Source organism: Dreissena polymorpha, chromosome 7 (assembly GCF_020536995.1).
Source record: "Dreissena polymorpha isolate Duluth1 chromosome 7, UMN_Dpol_1.0, whole genome shotgun sequence".
In the NCBI taxonomy this organism is placed as follows: Eukaryota; Metazoa; Mollusca; class Bivalvia; order Myida; family Dreissenidae; genus Dreissena; species Dreissena polymorpha.
In genome coordinates, this window is record NC_068361.1 from 24,779,945 (window position 1) to 24,801,874 (window position 21,930).

General features: G+C 37.0%; 1 protein-coding gene across 2 annotated transcripts in view; it reads right to left on the bottom strand.

Annotated features, from left to right (window-relative positions):
• Positions 1 to 21,930, bottom strand: part of LOC127838699 (ER degradation-enhancing alpha-mannosidase-like protein 3) — a 38,539-nt gene that overhangs the window by 10,752 nt on the left and 5,857 nt on the right. For both annotated transcript variants that reach the window (XM_052366598.1, XM_052366599.1), the window contains exons 3-17: positions 21,708 to 21,808; positions 21,041 to 21,080; positions 20,436 to 20,548; positions 17,121 to 17,274; positions 16,577 to 16,705; positions 14,443 to 14,548; positions 13,656 to 13,753; positions 13,121 to 13,246; positions 12,436 to 12,603; positions 11,627 to 11,751; positions 10,419 to 10,581; positions 9,282 to 9,457; positions 7,333 to 7,432; positions 5,007 to 5,154; positions 4,161 to 4,396 (exon numbers count right to left, since the gene is read on the bottom strand). In XM_052366598.1, coding sequence (XP_052222558.1) covers positions 4,161 to 4,396; positions 5,007 to 5,154; positions 7,333 to 7,432; positions 9,282 to 9,457; positions 10,419 to 10,581; positions 11,627 to 11,751; positions 12,436 to 12,603; positions 13,121 to 13,246; positions 13,656 to 13,753; positions 14,443 to 14,548; positions 16,577 to 16,705; positions 17,121 to 17,274; positions 20,436 to 20,548; positions 21,041 to 21,080; positions 21,708 to 21,808 — 1,983 coding nt within the window. The remainder of the gene's footprint in view (positions 1 to 4,160; positions 4,397 to 5,006; positions 5,155 to 7,332; positions 7,433 to 9,281; positions 9,458 to 10,418; positions 10,582 to 11,626; positions 11,752 to 12,435; positions 12,604 to 13,120; positions 13,247 to 13,655; positions 13,754 to 14,442; positions 14,549 to 16,576; positions 16,706 to 17,120; positions 17,275 to 20,435; positions 20,549 to 21,040; positions 21,081 to 21,707; positions 21,809 to 21,930) is intronic.

A 21,930-nucleotide genomic window follows, 5' to 3' on the forward strand; every position in this document is an offset into this window, starting at 1 on the left:
TTTCAATATATCATTTGGCAGGTTTAGAAATTATCTCCCTTTTAAAGCTTATTACTTCCCTTGGATTGTATTTTTAACTTTTGACCTTGAAGAATGACCTTCACCTTTCACCACTCAAAATGTGCAGCTTCATGAGATACACATGCATGCCAAATATCAAGTTGCTATCTTCAATATTGCAAAAGTTATGGCTCATATTAAAGTTTTCGGACGGACACACACACACACACAGACAGACAGACAGACAGACAAACGGACTGACAGTACAACTGCAATATGCCACCCTACCGGGAGCATAAAAATGTATCAGGGCATTTAGGCTCTGTGCATTTATCTTTAATTACTAAACATGATGTACCTATGATATCAATAGAACATCATATCCGTTGTCATGTAATACAGAATTTATTACATTATAGTAAATGTAAATTGTAAATGATGAAAACTCGGCAAAGCATCAGTTTTATCTTTTTTCCAATAACTTGTGTAATAAATTCCATATTACATAACCACTCATACAATACATGTATCTCTATATCTCTACATTCCAAACAGCAATATCATGTAAACATGCATAAGGTTTGGTCAAATTGTTGTCAATGGAAACAAAATAAAACTGGAATAAACAATGGGTTCCCTCAGCTCTTGCATCACTGGGAACTGTGTAAGGTAGTGAAGTCTGCAGTGTACAAATGCTAAGGAAGTAAACAAGGCACTATTGTTACTTCAAAAAAAAACTTGTCAATAATTTTAAAAGTTACATAAGAAATAAATATTTATGCTCCTGAAGAGGTGCTAGCAGACAGTCAGCATGGGTTGTCAGGTCTCATCTAGATGAATGCACATTAACAGGGATACAGTCATGCCATAGATTCATTCATCCTGCAAGTTTACTAAATAAACTCTTTAAAAAAAAATCTCCATTGAAAATGAAAAAGTAGGAATAGTAGGAAGATTTGGTAAAAAAATAGGAAAAAGTAGGATCCTGATGAAAAAGTAGGAAATAGTAGGAAAAAGTAGGAAAAAGTATGACCGCTTGACAGCCTGCTTATGCATAAAATATTCAATGACAACCATTTTCAAGCCTCTGTCAGAAGAATCTTGGATAGTTTGGTTTCTTGCAACGTTGTCTGGCTTGCTGTCCCATAGAAAAATACAGAACTGGCTTCAAATATATTTCATGATGTTTGAAGGCATGTTGTTGAAAGAGAAATGGATAAACAAGTTTTGCAAGTGCTAATGTGTTTAGAACAGCAATTTTCTCTACAAGTGTGAGTTTCAAATCTTTTCCATTTAAGAGGGCCATAATCCTGCTTAAAAGCTGGTCACAGTAATATATCTTGGTCAGTGAATGTGCAGAAAGACCCTGAACACAAACAGTAGATCACAGTTATGGATCTTGGTCAGTGATTCAAACAACAACCAAAACAAAAGTGTGATGTTTCAATTGAATACTTGTAGAAGAAACAGTGATAAGGAGATGTTGCATTTTAACTTTAATAACCAAATTTCTAAGTACAACAAGGGCTGTTTGTAAAACAAGCATGCCCCCCATATGGGCTCTACGTTGTAGTGACAGCCATTGTGTGAATATGTTTTTTGTCACTGTGACCTTGACCTTTGACCTAGTGACCTGAAAATCAATAGGGGTTATCTGCGAGTCCTGATCAATCTACCTATCAAGTTTCATAATCCTAGGCATAAGCGTTCTTCAGTTATCATCCGGAAACCATGTTAATATTTCGGGTCACCGTGACCTTGACCTTTGACCTAGTGACCTCAAAATCAATAGGGGTCATCTGCGAGTCATGATCAATGTACCTATGAAGTTTCATGATCCTAGGCATAAGCGTTCTTGAGTTTATTATCCGGAAACCATTTTACTATTCCGGGTCACCATGACCTTGACCTTTGACCTAGTGACCTGAAAATCAATAGGGGTCATCTGCGAGTCATGATCGATGTTCCTATGAAGTTTCATGATCCTAGGCATAAGCGTTCTTGAGTTATCATCTGGAAACCATTTTACTATTTCGGGTCACCGTGACCTTGACCTTTGACCTAGTGACCTGAAAATCAATAGGGGTCATCTGCGAGTCATTATCAATCTACCTATCAAGTTTCATGATCCTAGGCATAAGCGTTCTTGAGTTATCATCCGGAAACCATTTTACTATTTCGGGTCACCGTGACCTTAACCTTTGACCTAGTGACCTGAAAATCAATAGGGGTCATCTGCCAGTCATTACCAATCTACCTATGAAGTTTCATGATTCTAAGCATAAGCGTTCTTGAGTTATCATCCGGAAACCATTTTACTATTTCAGGTCACCATGACCTTGACCTTTGACCTAGTGACCTGAAAATCAATAGGGGTCATCTGCCAGTCATTATCAATCTACCAATGAAGTTTCATGATTCTAGGCATAAGCGTTCTTGAGTTATCATCCGGAAACCATTTTACTATTTCGGGTCACCGTGACCTTGACCTTTGACCTAGTGACCTGAAAATCAATAGGGGTCATCTGCGAGTCCTGATCAATCTACCTATCAAGTTTCATGATTCTAGGCATAAGCGTTCTTGAGTTATCATCCGGAAACCATTTTACTATTTCGGGTCACCGTGACCTTGACCTTTGACCTATTGACCTCAAAATCAATAGGGGTCATCTGCGAGTCATGATCAATGTTCCTATGAAGTTTCATGATCCTTGGCCCAAGCGTTCTTGAGTTATCATCCGGAAACCACCTGGTGGACCGACCGACCGACATGAGCAAAGCAATATACCCCCTCTTCTTCGAAGGGGGGCATAAAAAGGGGCATAATTTCAGGTAAGAGTCATGGAATTTTGTCAAAGATCTCACACAATGACCCAAAACACATATGTGAAATTTAAATTGAATACCTGTTGTAGAAAAAGTGATGTGATGGTTTTGGAGAGTTCCCTTTACCAGAGCATAACTTGGACATGAAGGCCTACATTAGGGTGAGTAGTATGTGAGTTTTGAAATAAAAATACACACACCAAATAAGCCTATAGAAGAACAAGAGGCCCATGAGGGCCTGAATCGCTCTCCTGGCTGGAATCAATAGGGCTCAAGCCCTTGATAGTATGAACAATCTGAGTAATTTTTAAAAAACAGACCCAAAATGGGAAATTCATTGCATAAACAAGAAGAAACATAAAATTTAAACTTCAAATGGCTCCTTTTCAACATAAGTTGGACAAATTTTCTTCACTCTCAATGGGGTTCTGGCCCTTGATGATATAAAACATCCGTTGAAGTTTCAAAAGGATAAAAGTCGCCGTGGTGTAATGGATATGGTGTCCGCCTAGCGACCGGTAGGTCACGGGTTCGATCCCCACCGTGGGAGCGTTCTTTAGATCTCCCCCAAAGACACCAAGTACTGGTTCTAGGCCCAGGAAACGGACTCGAGAGCGTTTATATAAGCCTTAGGCTTTCGATGCAATTGAGCTAAAATAAATAGGTTTAAACTAAAGGATAAAACCTTATATGTAAACAAACAAGAAATGTGTTTGTCGTTAACACTTTGTCCCCTTCTGCGCCGCTTTGTTTTTTTTTGTTTTTGACCTTTGACCTTGAAGGATGACCTTGACCTTTCACCACTCAAAATGTGCAGCTCCTTGAGATACACATGCATGCCAAATATGAAGTTGCTATCTTTAAAATTGCAAAAGTTATGGCAAAATGTTAAAAGATTTTCTTTTTATTCTCAAATTCAAGGGGAGATAATTCTGGACTTATAACTCCAATATTGCTCATTTTCAAAAGGGTTTGACTCATCATTCAGATAAAGACACTGTGCCAAGTTGGGAAATGATTGGATGAAAACTGTGGACTTTTTTGCGTAAACAAGCCTTATTTCACAATTTTCTCAAATTCAAGGGGAGATAATTCTGGACTTTTTACTCTGATGTAACCCATTTTCAGTAGGGTTCGAGTCCTCATTAATATCAACACACTGAACAAGTTTGAAATAAATCAGATGAAAAATGTGGACTTTATAGGATAAACAAGAGAAAGTCTAACGCACACACACACAAACAGACAGAAACCATGCCATCCCATAAGCTCTTCTGGCCTATGGCCAGTAGAGCTAAAAATCGTCATACTTTAAAAAGTGATTTTTACAATACCTTGTCCACAAACATACAGTCCCCTCTCTCAACGATAGCAATTCTGCCCTTCAGTCGTTCCTTGTTTGGGATATCGCTCGTGCACATCTTATAGGGGTCCCCTACCACCAGCTTGCCCTGCACGCTCGGTCGCTTTGAGAGATCATAACCAAACAGTGCTGGGCCCCCGCGATACACCATTTTTTCATGAGGAGTTGTCAGCACCTTAATGGATACCGGCTCGTTCTGTTTGCTATCTGAATAAGGGAAAACATTATTTGTATTTTCAATGCATGGAAAAGGATGTGCAAACAACATCAAACAAAGAGGGCTTGATTATTTTTGGAAAATATTTTATCGCTTGTATTGCACTGATAGTCTGATGAGATTTATAATTTCACAAGACTAGCTTGTTATACTTGCAATAATGATATACAACTTGTCACCGTAGTGATTAAACCCTAATGCATTCATATGCATAAAGTTGTAATAATGACAAATTACAAAAATTCGCTTCAGCAGTATTTAAGAAGGATGAAACAAGGTTTTTAAGGCACAGTCGGATAATCAAGATGCAATTCTTTGCCAGATTCCCAGTTTGATAGTGGTGGAGGGGTACATTTAAGAAGATTTTAAAGTTAAGGTCTTATTATCGAGGTGCCGACATACAGGAGAACACTACACCAGTTTCCTCCATTTAAAACTTTAGCAGGGGAAAATTTAGACAATGATTTTTTTTTTATTTAAGGCAAGATTACACTTTCTGACAGGGGAAATTAAAAATAAAGAACGGTTTTTAGCAAGATCTCATTATCTGGGAAGGGGAAAATTTAAATGAATAAATATTGTTTTTAAGCATGATCTTACTATCTTTAGGCAGATTCTTCTGTAGCTCTATCATTTCCTGCATGAACCTCAGGCCCTGCTGTGCGTGGGCCGTTGATAGAGCGTCCGTGGCTGTGTGGAGCAGCTGTAGACGCCCGTCCGCTATCGTGATCAGCTTGATACCCATGTCCTGGGATAAGAAAACAGCGGTTAGTTTAAAACCTGTTAGCATCTTAAGCATAAGGCTTGTTGAAATGTTCTCGAGTCCGTTTCCTGGGTAGGACAAATATGTGGAGTAAACAGCATTTGAGCCTGGCTCTGGGAAAACAGGGTTCAATGCACAGACTAATCAGGAACACTTTCTGCTTCTATGGCATTATTGATACCCTGTCCTGTGTTGAGAAAACAGAATTCAGTTTGAACCTTTTTATTTAAATTTGATTGCATCTCACGCTAAGGCTTACTGAAACCCTCTCAAGTCTGTTTCCTGGATAGAACCGGAACTTGGTGTCTGTTCTCTATCGTTATCAGCTTGATACCCGTATCTTGTGAGAAAACAGCAGTTAGTTCAAACCTTTTTATTAAGTGTGATTGCATCAAAAGCCTGAGATTTGTTGAAATGCTCTCAAGTCTGTTTCCTGGGTATAACCAGTACTTGGTACCGTTATTGTTATTAGCTTGACACCAATACTCTGTCAGAAAACAGCGTTTGAGCCACGCTTGAGGAAAACAGGTTTAATGCATGATGTGCAAAAAGAATCGTTGCAGATCAGTCTGTGCAAAACACACAGACTATTTAGTGTTTTTCCCAGGCCATTTTAGCGTGGCGAGAAGCCACGCCGCCCACCCGGATCGCCACGCTGCCCACTCAAATTCAAATTTCGCCACGCGCCCTTTTTTTCAAATGCAAATTTCGCCACGCGCCCTTATTGATAACATCTTTATTGCCTTACGATCTAACTTGGTCCTCAAAATCAGCTTCCTTGATTGTCTGTGACGCTCCGACTGTGCTTGATTTACTCGAGAGACGTCAACGTCTAATCGACTATATTAATTGAGCAGATTTAATCTTAGATTGGTTACCTCCCCTTATCTATCGTTATTCTCTATATTAAAGTCAACGGTTATATTCAACGGGGAACCAGTTTAATTTAATCTATAACAGTGCTCGATTTATAGGTAGGTCTTACTGACTGCACCAAAGCTGTGAATTAGTCATGCATGAATAACCCCGTGTCAGTATCAATCGATTATGCCGGAGGCTATGTTATCTTCGGATACTTTTGATGAAAATCTCGATGTTATTCTCGTGACAATTGTGCATTGCATGCATTAATTAGTTATATCAAAACATATATTTTTACGCATAATTACATTTAAAATCACAAACAAATTAGATCTAATTATTGAAATAATTACTGAGACTTATACTTATTTAACAAAATGCGAATCGCGTATTTGATTTAATGTTGCTATGCGCACCTGTCGCTTACATCATTTGACATTTTATCAACATGGCGGACTATACCGAATTAAATTGTGACTCGGCAAAAATGGCAAATAACGTCGTAAACGATCGAATTAACGATGGAGATTATACATTAAGAAGGAATTAATGAAATGTCTGTGATAATCAACGATGCATAAAAATGTTTTAGATAGCAACAACATTATTTATTTATTTGTAATCTACTCGGTGGATGTATGTCACGGAAACGAGTGTTTGCATATTGTTAGCGATCAATTTACTCGCAATGTTATTTTAAACATCTGTCGAGATTATTGTTAGAAAATGGGATAAGACAAACATGGTTTCATTTATATTTTAGTGGATCTGTGTATAATCAGATTCATATGCATACATGTATATTGCTTTATTATGTTTGTCGTGCTGTACAGTTTATTGAAACAGCATGGAACTTTAATGTACATTGCAAGGTAAATATATTAATATAAATCATAGTAAGTTAAATACATCTATTACCATTAAATGTGCTTGTTTATATGTTATTTTTTCCACAACTGCTTCTGATGCGATTACATGGTTCTCCGTAATTCAGGTATTCAGGGAACGTGTTGCCCTTTTTTGCCTAAACTGCGCGCTAAAATGCCCTTTTTGAAAGTAACGCGCCATGCCCCTTTGCCCTCCTGGGAAAAACACTACTATTCAGGGCTGACACTTACCACTTTTATGGTATTTTTTGTTTCAAAGGAAGTATTTTCTTAGCAAAAAATCCAATTTAAGGAGGAAAGCATCATCCCTGATTAGCTTGTGCAGATGGCACAGGCTAATCTGGGAAGACAATTTACGCTTATGCATTAAACCCAATTATCCCATTCAAATATAATAACAGCTCAAACTATGAACCTCAAGTTGTGCCAGCTGTTCCTGGTTCCCAGCAACAAACTCCACAGCTCTCAAGGTTGGGATGTTCTGCTGGGCTTGTGAGCACTGCTGGGGCGCCAAGCTGGGGAACAGAGGGGAAGGAATCAGTAGGATGTAACCACTAAGCAAGAAACAGAGGGATAGGAATCAATACGGTGTAACCCAATGAGACAACATTATGGGGCCTATTGAAGAATGTACCCGGTCTTTACACACAAATATGCAGTGTACATTGATGTACCAAACAACACACACTCACACAACCTTTTTGGCAGGTGAAAGCAACAATTGGAGAAAAAATGATTGCAAGAAAAAAACAATTATCTAGTAATTAATAAAAAAAATTAATATGGATGCACCTAATGTCCTGGAATTAAAGAGAATTGTTGTTTATAATGATTCAATTCTGGTTTATGTTTGGTAAGCTGTTCATAGGAAGTAATATTGATAAAGGGTCGTTAATTTAACATTTCTTGGATTTCTTACAAAAAAACATCCTGATAAAATCAGACAATCACTGGCTTACATAAAATATTGCCTTTTTCAATACAACACAAATAAATTTTAACAATAAAACTAATTTTTTATAGAACAACAATGAACATACACAACAATTGATAGGTAAAATATAAACATGTGGTGGAGAAACTGAGAATTATTGATGAAGTAATTATTGATGAAGTAATACATTTATGAGAGCTTTCATGCTCTATTAGCAATAGAAGCACTCTGATTTACTTAACCAGACTGGTGAAGTATAAACCGTTCAACAGATGGTAGCTTGAGACAAGCTACAATCAATAGGTGACAAGACTAATAAAATATCAGGAGAGCTATGTCACATACATAATAATAAAAAGATATTTATCAAACATGTTTACTGCGCAACCTGCAGCAAAATTGTCCCTGGGACTTACGCCTTAGATCTCTTGATTTGAAAATCAATAGAGGTCAGTCTTTGTCAATACTAACCAGCAATCTAATTTATATCATCAAAACAATTCTTAATATTTCATGCAGAAATAAAGTTCATGAAACAAGAAGACCCTGTGGCCTGGACCTTTCAATAGATGACCTCAATCTTAATAGACGTCTTACTTTCAACCCAAGTGCCCGCTACACCGATTTGCATGATTGTTGGTCAAAGCATTCCCAAGTAATTGTCTACAAACACATTTTCTGTTACAAAACGATTGTAACATTGACCTGTTGAGCTAGAAATCATAAGGAGTCATTCTTTCCTCTCAAGTTCAGGGGCACAACCATCTACCTAAGATGTGGTGGGGGTGGCTTTATAATGTATGTACCACAAATCTACACATGATGTGGTGGGGGGTGGCTTTATAATGTGTGAACCACAAATCTACACGTTATGTGTTGGGGGTGGCTTTATAATGTGTGTACCACAAATCTACATGTGATGTGTTGGGGGTGGCTTTATAATGTGTGTACCACAAATCTACACGGGATGTAGTGGGGGTGGCTTTATAATGTGTATACCACAAATCTACACGGGATGTGTTGGGGGTAGGCTTAATAATGTGTGTACCACAAATCTACACGGGATGTAGTGGGAGGTGGCTTTATAATGTATGTACCACAAATCTACACGTGATGTGGTGGGGGTGGCTTTATAATGTATGTACCACAAATCTACACATGATGTGGTGGGGGGTGGCTTAATAATGTGTGTACCACAAATCTACACGTGATGTGGTGGGGGTGGCTTTATAATGTGTGTACCACAAATCTACATGTGATGTGGTGGGGGTGGCTTTATAATGTGTGTACCACAAATCTACACATGATGTGGTGATGTGTACCACACATGAGGAGCACTTCCATAGATTGGGTTTTTAACAAATGTCCAGAAAACAAATCTGATTGTGAAAAAATTATAATTGATCAAACTTAAATGACAAACATTTTACCGAGGTGACTTTAGCATCATGTCTTTCAAGCCTTCCCGTAGATTGTGAGCATAGTTGAGGGTGTACTTGACCTGAGGGTTGGGGCAGGTGTTGTGGTCGCTGTCACCGTACTCATCCTCTGTCCTTGATTCATCATCAAGCTGCTGAAGGTGGCGGTACAACTCTCGACTCAACCTCTGAAATCAGCCAAATAACATACTAGTATGAGCCGTGCTGTGTGAAAAAGGGGTTTAATGCATGTGCGTAAAATGTCTTTCCAGATTAGAGACAAAATCAGGGACAACACTTTCCGCTTTTATTATATTTTCTCTTTAAAGAAAGTCTTTTTTTAGCAAAAATCTCGTTTAGGTGGAAATTGTCGTCCCTGATCAGGGACAACACTTCACGCACATTCATTAAACCCCCTTTTCACAGAGCACAGCCCATATGTCTTAAATCAGTCAAATGCATATACATTTGTACGATATTTAAGTCTCTGAAATCAATAAAATTACATATATATGTATAAGATTTCGGTCTTCGCAATTAATGCCCTTAAATATACATGTATAGGATTAAAGTATCTGAAATCAGTTAAATTTCATATACATGCATATGATTGAAAACCCTGATATCACTCAAATTATATTTTGAGTACTCAAGTCATTGGAAACTTTGAAATTACAAATTGTGTAATTTAGTATCTGAAATAAATCAAATTATTAATTAAGTAATCACGTCTCTGGAATCAGTTAAAAAATTAAGTAATAAACACTCTTTAAAAGGTATCAACATTAAGTCAAACAAGTATGCATCTGAAAACTTGCAGAATACATAATGACGTTACAAGAGCAATTTATTTTCAATGACCAGCCAATGACGATTTCAAGGTTTGGGGACTTTTGTGTTATCTTTTTAAACAGCTTACAAGTTCTGCTGGTTTGGAGCTGTTACATCGTGAGAGGGACAATAACAAGGTCTGCTGTTATAGAGCTGTTAAATTGTGAGAGAGACGCTTACACGTTCTGCGGGTTTGGAGCTGTTACATCGTGAGAGGGACACTTACAAGTTCTGTTGATTTGGAGCTGTTACATCGTGAGAGGGACACTTACAAGTTCTGTTGATTTGGAGCTGTTACATCGTGAGAGGGACACTTACAAGTTCTGCTGTTTTGGAGCTGTTACATCGCGAGAGGGAGAGAGGCAGGAGGTGAGCCTCTGTAGTGAACACGTAGTCGTCCACGTCAATGAGCAGGTCCTCCTTCTCGGCAAACAGCAGGAACAGGTACTTGAACGTCTCGGCCAGCACATATGAATCCATCCTGTAATAAAGATATTAAAAAGGTAAAGGTATGGGCTTAAACTTTTAAGTCTGATATTGATAGTAGGCAACATCTTTTGCTTCTTTCACATCTACAACCCACTCACTGGGATATAAGTCGCCGGTAATACTTAACCCTTTGCATGCTGGGAAATTAGTCGTCTGCTAAAATGTTGTCTGCTAAATTTCTAAAATTAGCATTTTCTTTTCTTTTTTTCCAAGAATACTATCAGAACAGCAAACAGTTTGGATCCTGATGAGACGCCACGTTCTGTGGCCTCTCATCTGGATCCAAACTGTTTGCAAAGGCCTTCAATATTCGGTTCCAGCACTGGAAGGGTTAACACATGTGTGCGAATATAACTAGTATGTGTTGAATTTAGGATAATTGTGTACTGTTGAGGAAATCTTAACCCAAATCCTTGGCATTGCATTCATCCCATCATTTTCTAATTTAATTTTGGGAATAATCAAACTAAAAACAAGATGTCATTTTGATATGTCTTTTTGCAGTTGCTGTCTTCAAATAAGATGTATAAAGCTCAGCTGTGGTTAATTTCATTTTTCCTCTTCAGCAATGCATTGTCAGCAGATAAGGGTCTTAAAACTGTGACCACAGCCAGGAGGCAATGCACATGGGTCCAAGTATAATAACTCAGATGAGGGAGAGGGGTGGGGGGGGGGGGGGGGGGTAGTCATATAAAAAAAGGTTTATTTAAGCCTTTTTCTTCCACAATATATTGCTTAACCAGCACACTAGATTACAACAATACACAGCTCCACCCACACTTTTACTTCCATTCAGATGCTCATCACGACCAGCGTTTACACTTACAAGTTTTAACCTATTTATTATAGCTTGATTGCATCCAAAGCCTAAGGCTATTTGAAACACTCTCGACTCCGTGTCCTGGGTAGAACCAGTACTTGGTGTCTGTGGGGAAGATCTGAGGAACAATCCCACAGCAGGGATCAAACCTATCACCTCCCTGTCACTAGATAGAAACCATATCCACTATAGCAAACCGAGCTTTTCTTGCACTCACTGATCTTCGTGCGTTCCCTTGGTGACGTCCTTGATGGCTGCAAACCCACACGGCACTCGAGCCAGCACATCCAGGTTCTCTATGACCTTCTGACCCACGTCCAGATAGTGAGAGTCACCTGTTGCCTGAACAATAACAATTTAATGGGTTGAAAAACTCAAGCATGACATAAAACAAATCTATTACATTCAGGGATAGGGAAAGCCGTGGATTAAATCTGGCCAATGTCCACATAGTTGGAGTCACCTGTCGCCTGAACAACAAAATTAAAATAAGTCTTGATCTGGGACTATGGGGCTTAATGCATGTTCTCAGTAGTGTCCCAGATAAGCCATTGCAGAAAGCAAGGCTTATCTAGAACATCACTTTTCGTCCACAATGGTTTTTTTGTTTAGAAAGGACTTTAAATGAACAAAACCATAAAAGCGGATTGACATCCCTCATTATCCTGAGCTGACTGCACAAGGAAATCTGGGATGACAATTTACATGTATGAATTAAGCACCATTTTCATAGACGGCTGGCCATATGTATGATTTATAAAAGGTAATACATTTTATGGATAGTGAAAGATGTTCATTGAATCAGCAGATTGCTGCACCTTGCCGCTGTTTCATCCCCCACCCCCTCTGCTCTCTCTCTGAACAGACTATACAGAACTATTTTGACTACAAGTATCTTAAAAATTCAGCATGTTTTTTTACAAATAAAGCAAAACAAATGTAGCAAATAGACTATGCTCAAAAGCTATAATTATTAAACACTTAAAAATGAGAAGATTGAATAACTTGAGTGACATGAAACCATACCTTGTAAAGAAAGTAAGTAGACTCTACAAACTCAGGTCTTAGTGGATGATGGCCCCAGTGAACGTGGAAGTCTGAAGTGAAGGCTTCTGGGAGGAAGTTGTGTCGCTGAATGACCTGATACAGCATCTCGTGAACCTCGATAGCGGGCTGGATATCACCCTTCAGCACCTGAAATAAGTATAGATATCACTTTGAAATACACATGGATATAATTATGTAACACCTGAAATTAACATGGATATCACTTTTTAACACTTGCAATTAGCATGGATATCACTCTTGAACACCTGACATTAACATGGATATCACCCTTGCAAAGTTCCAAATAAGTGATAGCACTCCCTGACACCTGCAATCATAAATATGACCTTAGCACCTTAAATAAGAATGGACATAAGCTCTTTTACACCGAAAATGGGCTTGAATATCACCCTTTAACACCTTAAATTATCATAGATGTTGTTGTTTAAAAACTGAAATTAGCATGGATACCCTCCTTTAACACTTGAAATGAACATACAAATATCACCCTTTAATATCTGAAATTAGCATTAATATATTACTCTTTAACACCTAAATCACCCTTTAACATGTGAAATTAGCCTTGATATCACGTTTTTACACCAGACATTACAATAAAGTCACCCTTTAACATGTGAAATTATAATAAATACCACCCAGTTACCTGCAGGCCAGGCCAGAAGGCCAGCAAAGCATCCATGAAGTTCCTGGATACAGACTGGGGCCGATGCATGTGCACGTCAATGAAGCGGGGACCCTGGCTAATGTACTTTTTCACTGCATCATAGTGCTGAAACAGGAAATACATGCATGAAGTACAACACACATATTTATTCTAACCAAACAAATTCATTGAATTGATATTCCTCGCCAAAAATTAATTTTGTGACAGATGGACAGACAGACAACGTTATTTTATATCCATCCGCCTTCGGCAGGGGATAAAAAGGGCATAACTCCAGTTTACTTTACATTATGTAGGCAAATAAGTTAACTTAAGTGTACATCATTATTAGTGTACATTACTTACAGGTGAACATGTTTGTCATGTTCATTTAGTTGAATAAGTTTACTGTAAGTGTACATCATTATAAGTGTACATCAATTACAGATAAATATGTTTGTCATGTTTTATCCCTATGGCAGGAATACTTTTTGAGGTACATGTAACATTTTAAGTTTAGTGAGGTAGTGCATACCTTGTTGAATCTAGTTAGGTAGGTATCGTCGCCAAGCAGTATGTACGCCTTAAGCACGTATTCATAGTAAGAGTCAATGCCAGCACCCACTCCACTCTCTGTAAAACAACATTACAGTAAGAGTCAATGCCAGCACCCACTCCACTCTCTGTAAAACAACATAACAACCACATATTAGAATCGTACATGTCAACTTGTTCATTCTCTGCATAATAATTGCAGCTTTTAAATTTTAATTAAACCTTCATCAAAAATTATTCACACTCTTGACTGATCTTAGAACAATTTTTACAATTGTAAGGAAAACAACATATTACACTGTTTTACTTCTTTTTGTGTGTTTCAACCCTTACCATTTCTGACCCTATATGTGTCAGGTATAAAACAATAATTACTGCATTAAAAAATAATTTTCTAAGTCTGTACCAAAATGAGTATTTTATGAGCACCAATATTCAGTAAAAATGAACTACACATTTTACAACATAACTAAAATACTCAAATATAACCTCTCTCAAAAATTATTTGCAAGAGTAAAATCAAGGGCTCAAGCAGGTACCTAAACCAAACCTAAATCATTGGTCAAACATTTACCTTTGGATCTGGGACAAAGCTTTTGCATAAATTTATTTAAATCCTGATCCAAACCAGTCTAAAATTCCAAACAGTTTTTTTTTAATTTAACACATACACTGTACACACCTAACCAAACAATTTTCTTTATCCGTTTGAGCCCTCAAAAAATCAGTTGCACAATAAAAAACAACAACATCCTTTCACAGCAAACCTCTGCGTATCCAGTCTCCGTTGTGAATGTTGATCACCGTGCCGACCAGGTCACTGCTGCGATGTCTCTGGTTCCACAGGTAGTCCATGGCCCTGTGGGCCTTCTCCTGCACAACACACAATACATGTATATGAGCCTCTCTATAGGAAAACCATTAATCCTTTGCATGCTGGGAAATTTGTCGTCTGCTAAAATGTCCTCTGCTGAATTTCTAAAATTAGCATTTTCTTCTTTTTTTTTTCCAAAGAATACTATCAGAATAGCAAACAGTTTGGATCCTGATGAGACGCCACGTTCTGTGGCGTCTCATCTGGATCCAAACTGTTTGCAAAGGCCTTCAAATTTTGGTTCCAGCGCTGAAAGGGTTAACAGCGATTTTTTTTCTTAATAAACTGGCACTTTTCCAATTAGGAAAATACTATAAATTTCTCAATTGCTGACACAAAAAATTCCCAATGGAAGGTTTCCAACAAAAATGTTTTTACTTTTTTATTTGTTTTAATAACTAAAATGCAACATTTAGTTAGTTTCCTTATGCAGCTCTATGGCTTGAAGTAAATATAATATTGACAACTTGACAACACTTCAAGACGCGAATTTTCCCAATTGTAGGGGTTTTCGCACACATTTTTCCCAATTAGGCTGGTACCTGTACTTTTCCGAATTGGGCGAAAAAAAATTGCTGTTCAAAGTCTGACATCAGACATTATAAACCCATCTACGAATTGAAGATCAAAAGAATGCACCTGATTTTACAAATTTTCAAAAAATTGATGTCATCTAAATAAATTGACTCTAAAGACCAGTATGTGTTTCATGATCATCCTTTGAGACTTGCTGTAGGAAAACTAGGCTCAATGCACATGCATAGTGTTGTCACAGCTTAGCATGTGCAGTCTGCACAGGCTAATTAGAGCATCACTTTCCGCTATTATGGTATTTTTCCGATTAAACCAAGTCACTCCTTCAGTAAAAAGTCCAGTTGAAGCTGTGGACACCCGTGATAAGCCTGTGTGGACTGCACAGGCCAATCTGGGGCGGCACTTTACCCACATGCATAAAGCCCAGTTTTCCCAAACCTTAGATCTTGTATTAAGTACTTTTATATATTTCTTGATGTACATAATTGTTGGTTGAAAATTTCTAGTTTGGGAAGACCAAAGAAAATCCACAAAAAGTTGTATCTGATGCAAAATATTGGTTTTAAAAAACATGACAATGGGAGAGGAAATCATATAAATCATATTTCCTTTTTGAAATGACAATGGTGGCTTGTCAGAAGTGTGAGAAAACATTTTTCTTGTAAAAAATCAAATTAACTATTAACTGTGCTTTGTAGGGAAATATTGAGTAGCCCTGAAAACAGATTTAAGTTACTGTTTTAATCAAATATTGAACATAAAGATGAGCTGCACTATTGGAAAACTGTTCTTTATGCATGTGCATTATGTATTGTCCAAGATTAGCCTGTGCAGTCCACACAGGCTTTTCAGGAAGGAGACCTTCTGCTTAGACTGAATTTTCTTTTAGAAGAGACTTCCGCTAGATAAATTATTTCCATTAAAGCATAAAGAGTCGTCTCTTATTAGCCAACTGCACAAGCTAATCTGGGACAACACTTTACACACATGCAATGCAGCATTTACCCTCTCCCACTCAAAAGCAAAGTGAAAATGGCTATGTGCAAACAGCATAAAACAAGAACAGCCTGCGAGTAACTCCTGCGAGTAACTCGCAGTCTGTGCAGGTTTTATGCTATTTTCTGCTCATCAGTACCTAAGTGTTGGATCTGATGCCATAAAAACTTGAATCTAGTAAGAAAGGTCTTTAATTAAATGTTACTTTCTAAGGGACTTCAAATGCGTTAAAATACGTATCTAAGTGGTAAAGGGTTGAAAAGTTTTTTTCTAGAACACAGCTCATATGCTATTTAACAGTTATACATAAATGTGCATACTAAAGCATTCGGTTCATGTAAAGCCTGTAAATCATGTATCCTTAAAATCATTTAAAGCCTTAGTCAAATTATAAATAATTAAATGAATAAAGAGCATCTGTTTTACAGCATGAATGAAAGAAAACGACATTAATTTAAAGACACTGAAAACAAGAATAGTTCTAATAGAAACTGTACCTCAAACACTGGGTCGCCTGTAAGCCTGCTCAGAGCTGCAAACTCAAGGATCATGGTCCCAGCACAGGCTGTGCACGTGTCGCGATAGTTCTGGGCTATATTAGGCTCTATACCGTGTTTTAAGTTTATCTGAATGGTGGAAAAAATCTTGATAATTTGATACTACTTTCGTACAACATGCATGTGTAATGATGTGGAACAAGGTAAATGTACACGTATCACTGAGTCATTAAATATTCTTATCATCGATTGAAACAACTTAATGTCCTTCGCGGCATGTGTTTAGCCATTTTGAGGGGAAAATTTGGCCCAATTACCACCACCTCCTTAATTATCACCTAAATATAAACTTCATAAAAATATGCATTTTTTTAAAGATTTAGTTATTTTTTCAAGCACAGGGACTAGCAATAATATATTGTTATGAGGTAAAATTAATGGTATTAAAAGTATAGTGTTAGGCAAATAAATAAAACTTCCAGGTTGGGTATGGGAGTGTGGATAACTCAAATGTGTAAGACACAGGCAAGGGAAACCAACCCACCCGTGGGTAAGGAATGCCAGTGGTGGTGTTGAACGCTGGTAGAAGACGTGTGCCGATATCCTTTGCCATCCCTAGAAGTTCGTCTTTGTACCACTCCATACCGAGCTTACGTTTCCGTAGGTATATAGCTAGAACATGGCCTCCAAGCAACCCTCTGTAAAATATCATTATATGTGTTGTGCTTTGAGAAAACAGGGCTTAATGCATGTGCTTAAAGTGTTGTCCCAGATTAGACTGTGCAAGCTGCACAGGCTAGTCAGGGATGACACATTCAGCTGTTATTGTGTTTTTAGTGAAAAGGGAGTCTCTTTTTAGCAAATTCCAATTTAGGCCAAAAATATCGTCCCTGATTGGGAAAACTTGATAGTGGACCACCCTATGATATTACAAGACAAATACAAGATAACAAATGCTGCGGACCAAAACAATTTGTACATCTTTGAAAGAGGGTGACCCAAGGATTGTTCCCGTGAACTTTCATGAAATTTGCAAAACCGTTAAGGAGGATAGTGTTTGTGTAGAAAATTGTTGACAACATACGAAACACGAAGACCAGTTCCCCACAGGAACCAGGGGCCGTATTCACTAAACTATTCTAAGACTAAATTCTAAAAATAAAGAATATCTTTTTCATTTGAATATTCAATATTTGCTCTAATTTTGAGTCAAACTTGGGCTTTACCACCTCTGACTACACCATTCTTCATGTAGAACATTTTCTTAATTACATAATTACTAGAGGTAGCCTGTATGTATAAATTCAAATCCTGGACATATTTTTCTTGGTTCTGAGTTAATTTTTTATTCTCAAGTCTAAGAATGGATTGGTGAATATGGGCCGATATACAATAGCTCACCATGAGCACTTTATTCTCAGGGGAGTTAAACAGGAAATTTTCAAGGAACTATTCATATCAGATATATATGATTATTCAATCTTAATATTGTCCAAGACATTTCTTAGTAAAATACTAAAGCAGTTTGTTTGACTGCAGTAAGCTTACAGACTATTTATATTTTAAACAAATATCCTCAAGTGTAATAAATGTCTATCTAACACTGTGTTTTGCATGTTTACAACTTTGAACATGTAACACCAATTTGCCTAAGGCAAACATCAAACTGCAATTCCTGGCAACTTTACAAAACATTCATTCATACTCGGTGGTTGTTATCAATAATTAACTTACAGGGGATTGAACGATTGGTTTCAGGCACAATTTAAAATAAACTGGAAAGCATCATAATTCATTGACAGTTTTCCAGCGTGTATTTTGTTCATTCCATTGAACATGCTTGAATAATTAAGTTCCTTTGTTCACCCGACAGTTAGCAGCAGTTTGCTCATTAATAAGTTATAAATCAATAATTCAACATTCTTAAGTTGGCCATTAGCCGGCTCTGACGCAAAGTGAAAATGGCTATGTGCAAAATGCATAACACCAGAACAGCCTTCGAGTAACTCGCAGTCTGTTCAGGTTTCAAGCTGTTTGCTACTCATCAAGATCTAAGAGTTGGAAACGAAGCCTTTAAAACTTGAATTGAGTAAAAAAAGGTCTTTCTATGGCACTAAAAATGCATCAAAATACGTATCTAAGTGGTAAAGGTTTAAATGTGACATTCAACAAAGAATTCTGAGTAAAACTTCATCCATTTCGAACAGCATGCTCAGCACAATTACATTTCTATTATTTTAAACTAATTACAGCAGAGTTTGGGAAAAAACAGACTCAATATAATACGGATTCATCTTTTGTAAACACTTCGGACAATTTGGTAAAATTATAAAACATGCAAAATAGCTGGTACAGATTCAACAAAATATTGCTCTTCCATTGTGTTTAAGTTGTATAAACACAAGTTTAATTTCAACAATTTGTATCTGTTTATATGCAACCATAACTTCGGTTAAGATCTTGATTTGGATGTGACCCCAGGCCAATTATAAAACTAAAAATCTCTGATATTGGTTGAAGTGTGAAGAAGATATCTTGATTATAAAATAACATTTAACATGAAAAGATTTATTAACAGAATACATGTATGATGTAGCGTTTAAAGTAAAATCTAGGTTTTTCAAGTATCTGTAAAGGTTTAGATATTGATTATAAAATAAAGAAGAATTACAATACTGAAGAGGCATTTACGTTGTGCGTTAATTTACACAGTTGTTACTGGAATACAATAGACACACAGCAGATATATTCAACAGCCATAAATTGAATATATGGGCCATGCTCTTTGAAAAAGGGGTTTAACCCTTTGCTTGCTGGGAAATTTGTCGTCTGCTAAAATGTCATCTGCTGAATTTCTAAAATTAGCATTTTCTTCGATTTTTTTCAAAGAATACTATCAGAATAGCAAACAGTTTGGATCCTGATGAGACGCCACGTTCTGTGGCGTCTCATCTGGATCCAAACTGTTTGCAAAGGCCTTTAAAATTCGGTTCCCGCACTGAAAGGGTTAATGCAGGAGTGTTAAGTGTTGTCCCACATTAGCCAGTGTAGTCTCTTCTAAGCAAAAATCAAGTTAAGGGGAAAAGTATCTTTTCTGATTAGCCTGTGCAGACTGCACAGTCTTATCTGGGAAGACACTATATGCACATGCATTAAACCCCCTTTTCACAGAGTGCAGCCCATACATTTGCATACAGACACATAAAGATCAATGTTGTATAATAAATATCTAAATGTACTTTTTGGGTCACATTGAATGTTCAGGCTAGAACAGATTACTGTATTAGTGTACATAGAGGATTTAGCAGATAAGCAGTGCAGCAGTTTTCTCAGTTAAAACGGCACCAAATGCTGCCTTCACTTAACCACTTTCTCTGATGACAAACACAATATGTCGCCAGCAAACAGTGGAGTCACACACAGTTTAAAGAAGATTTTATCAACATTTCTAGATTTTTTTAGCTTTCTTGATGGATCAAATCAGGGCTTACATGCACTGTTGCAAATGGTAATGCAATGCAATAACAATGTACTTCTAACCATATTGCTTTTATTCAGATTATTTAGTTCTGAGAATACAATAAATTGACATTCAATTAATTGGCTACATGTAAACAATACAGCCATCAGAAACTAATATTTTTGAGTGGCTGCTAACATTTCACAAAGTTTACTAGCATTTCATAAAATATTTTAGATTTCTACACATGTATTTCGTAACATTCTGCACATAAAAACTGTTAAAAAAAAATACAATTCCAAAGAAGGTATTTTGAAATAACCATAGGACAGTTTTGCTGTGGTTAAAGCAATAAGTATCACATTTGACTATAATGTGAACTTAAATTAGCAATCTTACCCAAGAACTCGAATGTTGGTTTCAAACACGGATACAACCACATTTGTATCAAACTTTGAATGGGATATTACAAGCTTCACTGCTTTGTCAAACTCATTTATGTCTCCAAGTAACTGAAAATAACAAACAAATATATGTTATTGTTCTTGTAATCTTGTATAAAACACATTTAAAAAGTGTACAAATTAAGAATATGCAGATGAAAAACGCTCATTTAACTACGCTTAACATTATCCACTCTAAATTAAAAAAAAAACAAGTAATCATATACATGTACATTGTAATAATGGTATGTTAATGTGCCTAAATAGAATATTGGAAGACAAGTGAAAAGTCTATACAATATTAATCCTTTCCCACTCAATTGCAAAGTGTAAATGGCTATGTGCAAACAGCATAAAACCAGAACAGCCCGCAAGTAACTCGTAGTCTGTTTAGGTTTTATGCTGTTTGCTGCTCATCAGTATGGGGTTGGAAATGAAGCCTTAAAAACTTGGATCTAGTAAGGAAGGACTTTATTTAAATTTAACTTTCTATGGGACTACAAATGCTTCAAAATACGTATCTGAGTGGTTAAGGGTCTTTGTAATATAAAGTGAACTTACTGCTATAGTATCAAGACTGTCGATTAACGTCAGAGAAAAACTGAAAGTAAAGATGTCACAAATGAGTTTGGCTCATGAGCATTATATAGAGGATTTGAGTCGTGTTCTGAGAAAACTGGGAATAATGCATGTGCGCAAAGTGTTGTCCCAGATTAGCATGTGCAGTCCGCACAGGCTAATCAGGGGCGACATTTTCCGCCTAAATTGGATTGTTGCTAAGAAGAGACTTCATTTTAACGAAAAATGTCATAAAAGCGGAAAGTGTCGTCCCTGATTAGCCTGTGTGGACTGCACAGGCTAATCTGGGATGACGATTCACGCACATGCATTATGCCCAGTTTTCTAAGAACACGACTCATTTTTGATTACTTTCGGGACAATACAAAATATTTTTCCCAGTAAAGTGAGAATATCAATATTTTCATAGCTTTTGCATTCAATATGTAATCACTTAGCATTTAATAAACAACTTTAATTTTATCAATTGAGCAGGTTATTATAAATAAATCAATAATTAATATGAAAGTACTTTTATCACAAAGAAGCAAACAAGGTAAGAAAAACATGAGAATGATATCTAGTAAACTTTTATTGATTTCTTATTGATTTCAAAGCTTACAAACTTATTGCAGGTCAATGATTGATTTGTTATTCATTAACAACTTACTTTCCTAGGGAGTCATCAATATCCCCTCTATTCACCTCTGACCCCCTGTAGCGGCCCTTGCAACTCAGAGGCATCAATTCATCAGCAGGGAACGCATTTTTCTGAAAGAAGGGAATGGATATACTTAGCTTTCTGAAAACAGGCATTTGAAAGGGTTTGTTTACAGGTTGGCAACATGAATCCAGGGCTTCTTTTTTTATTTAAAATTGGAAGTTCAAACTTC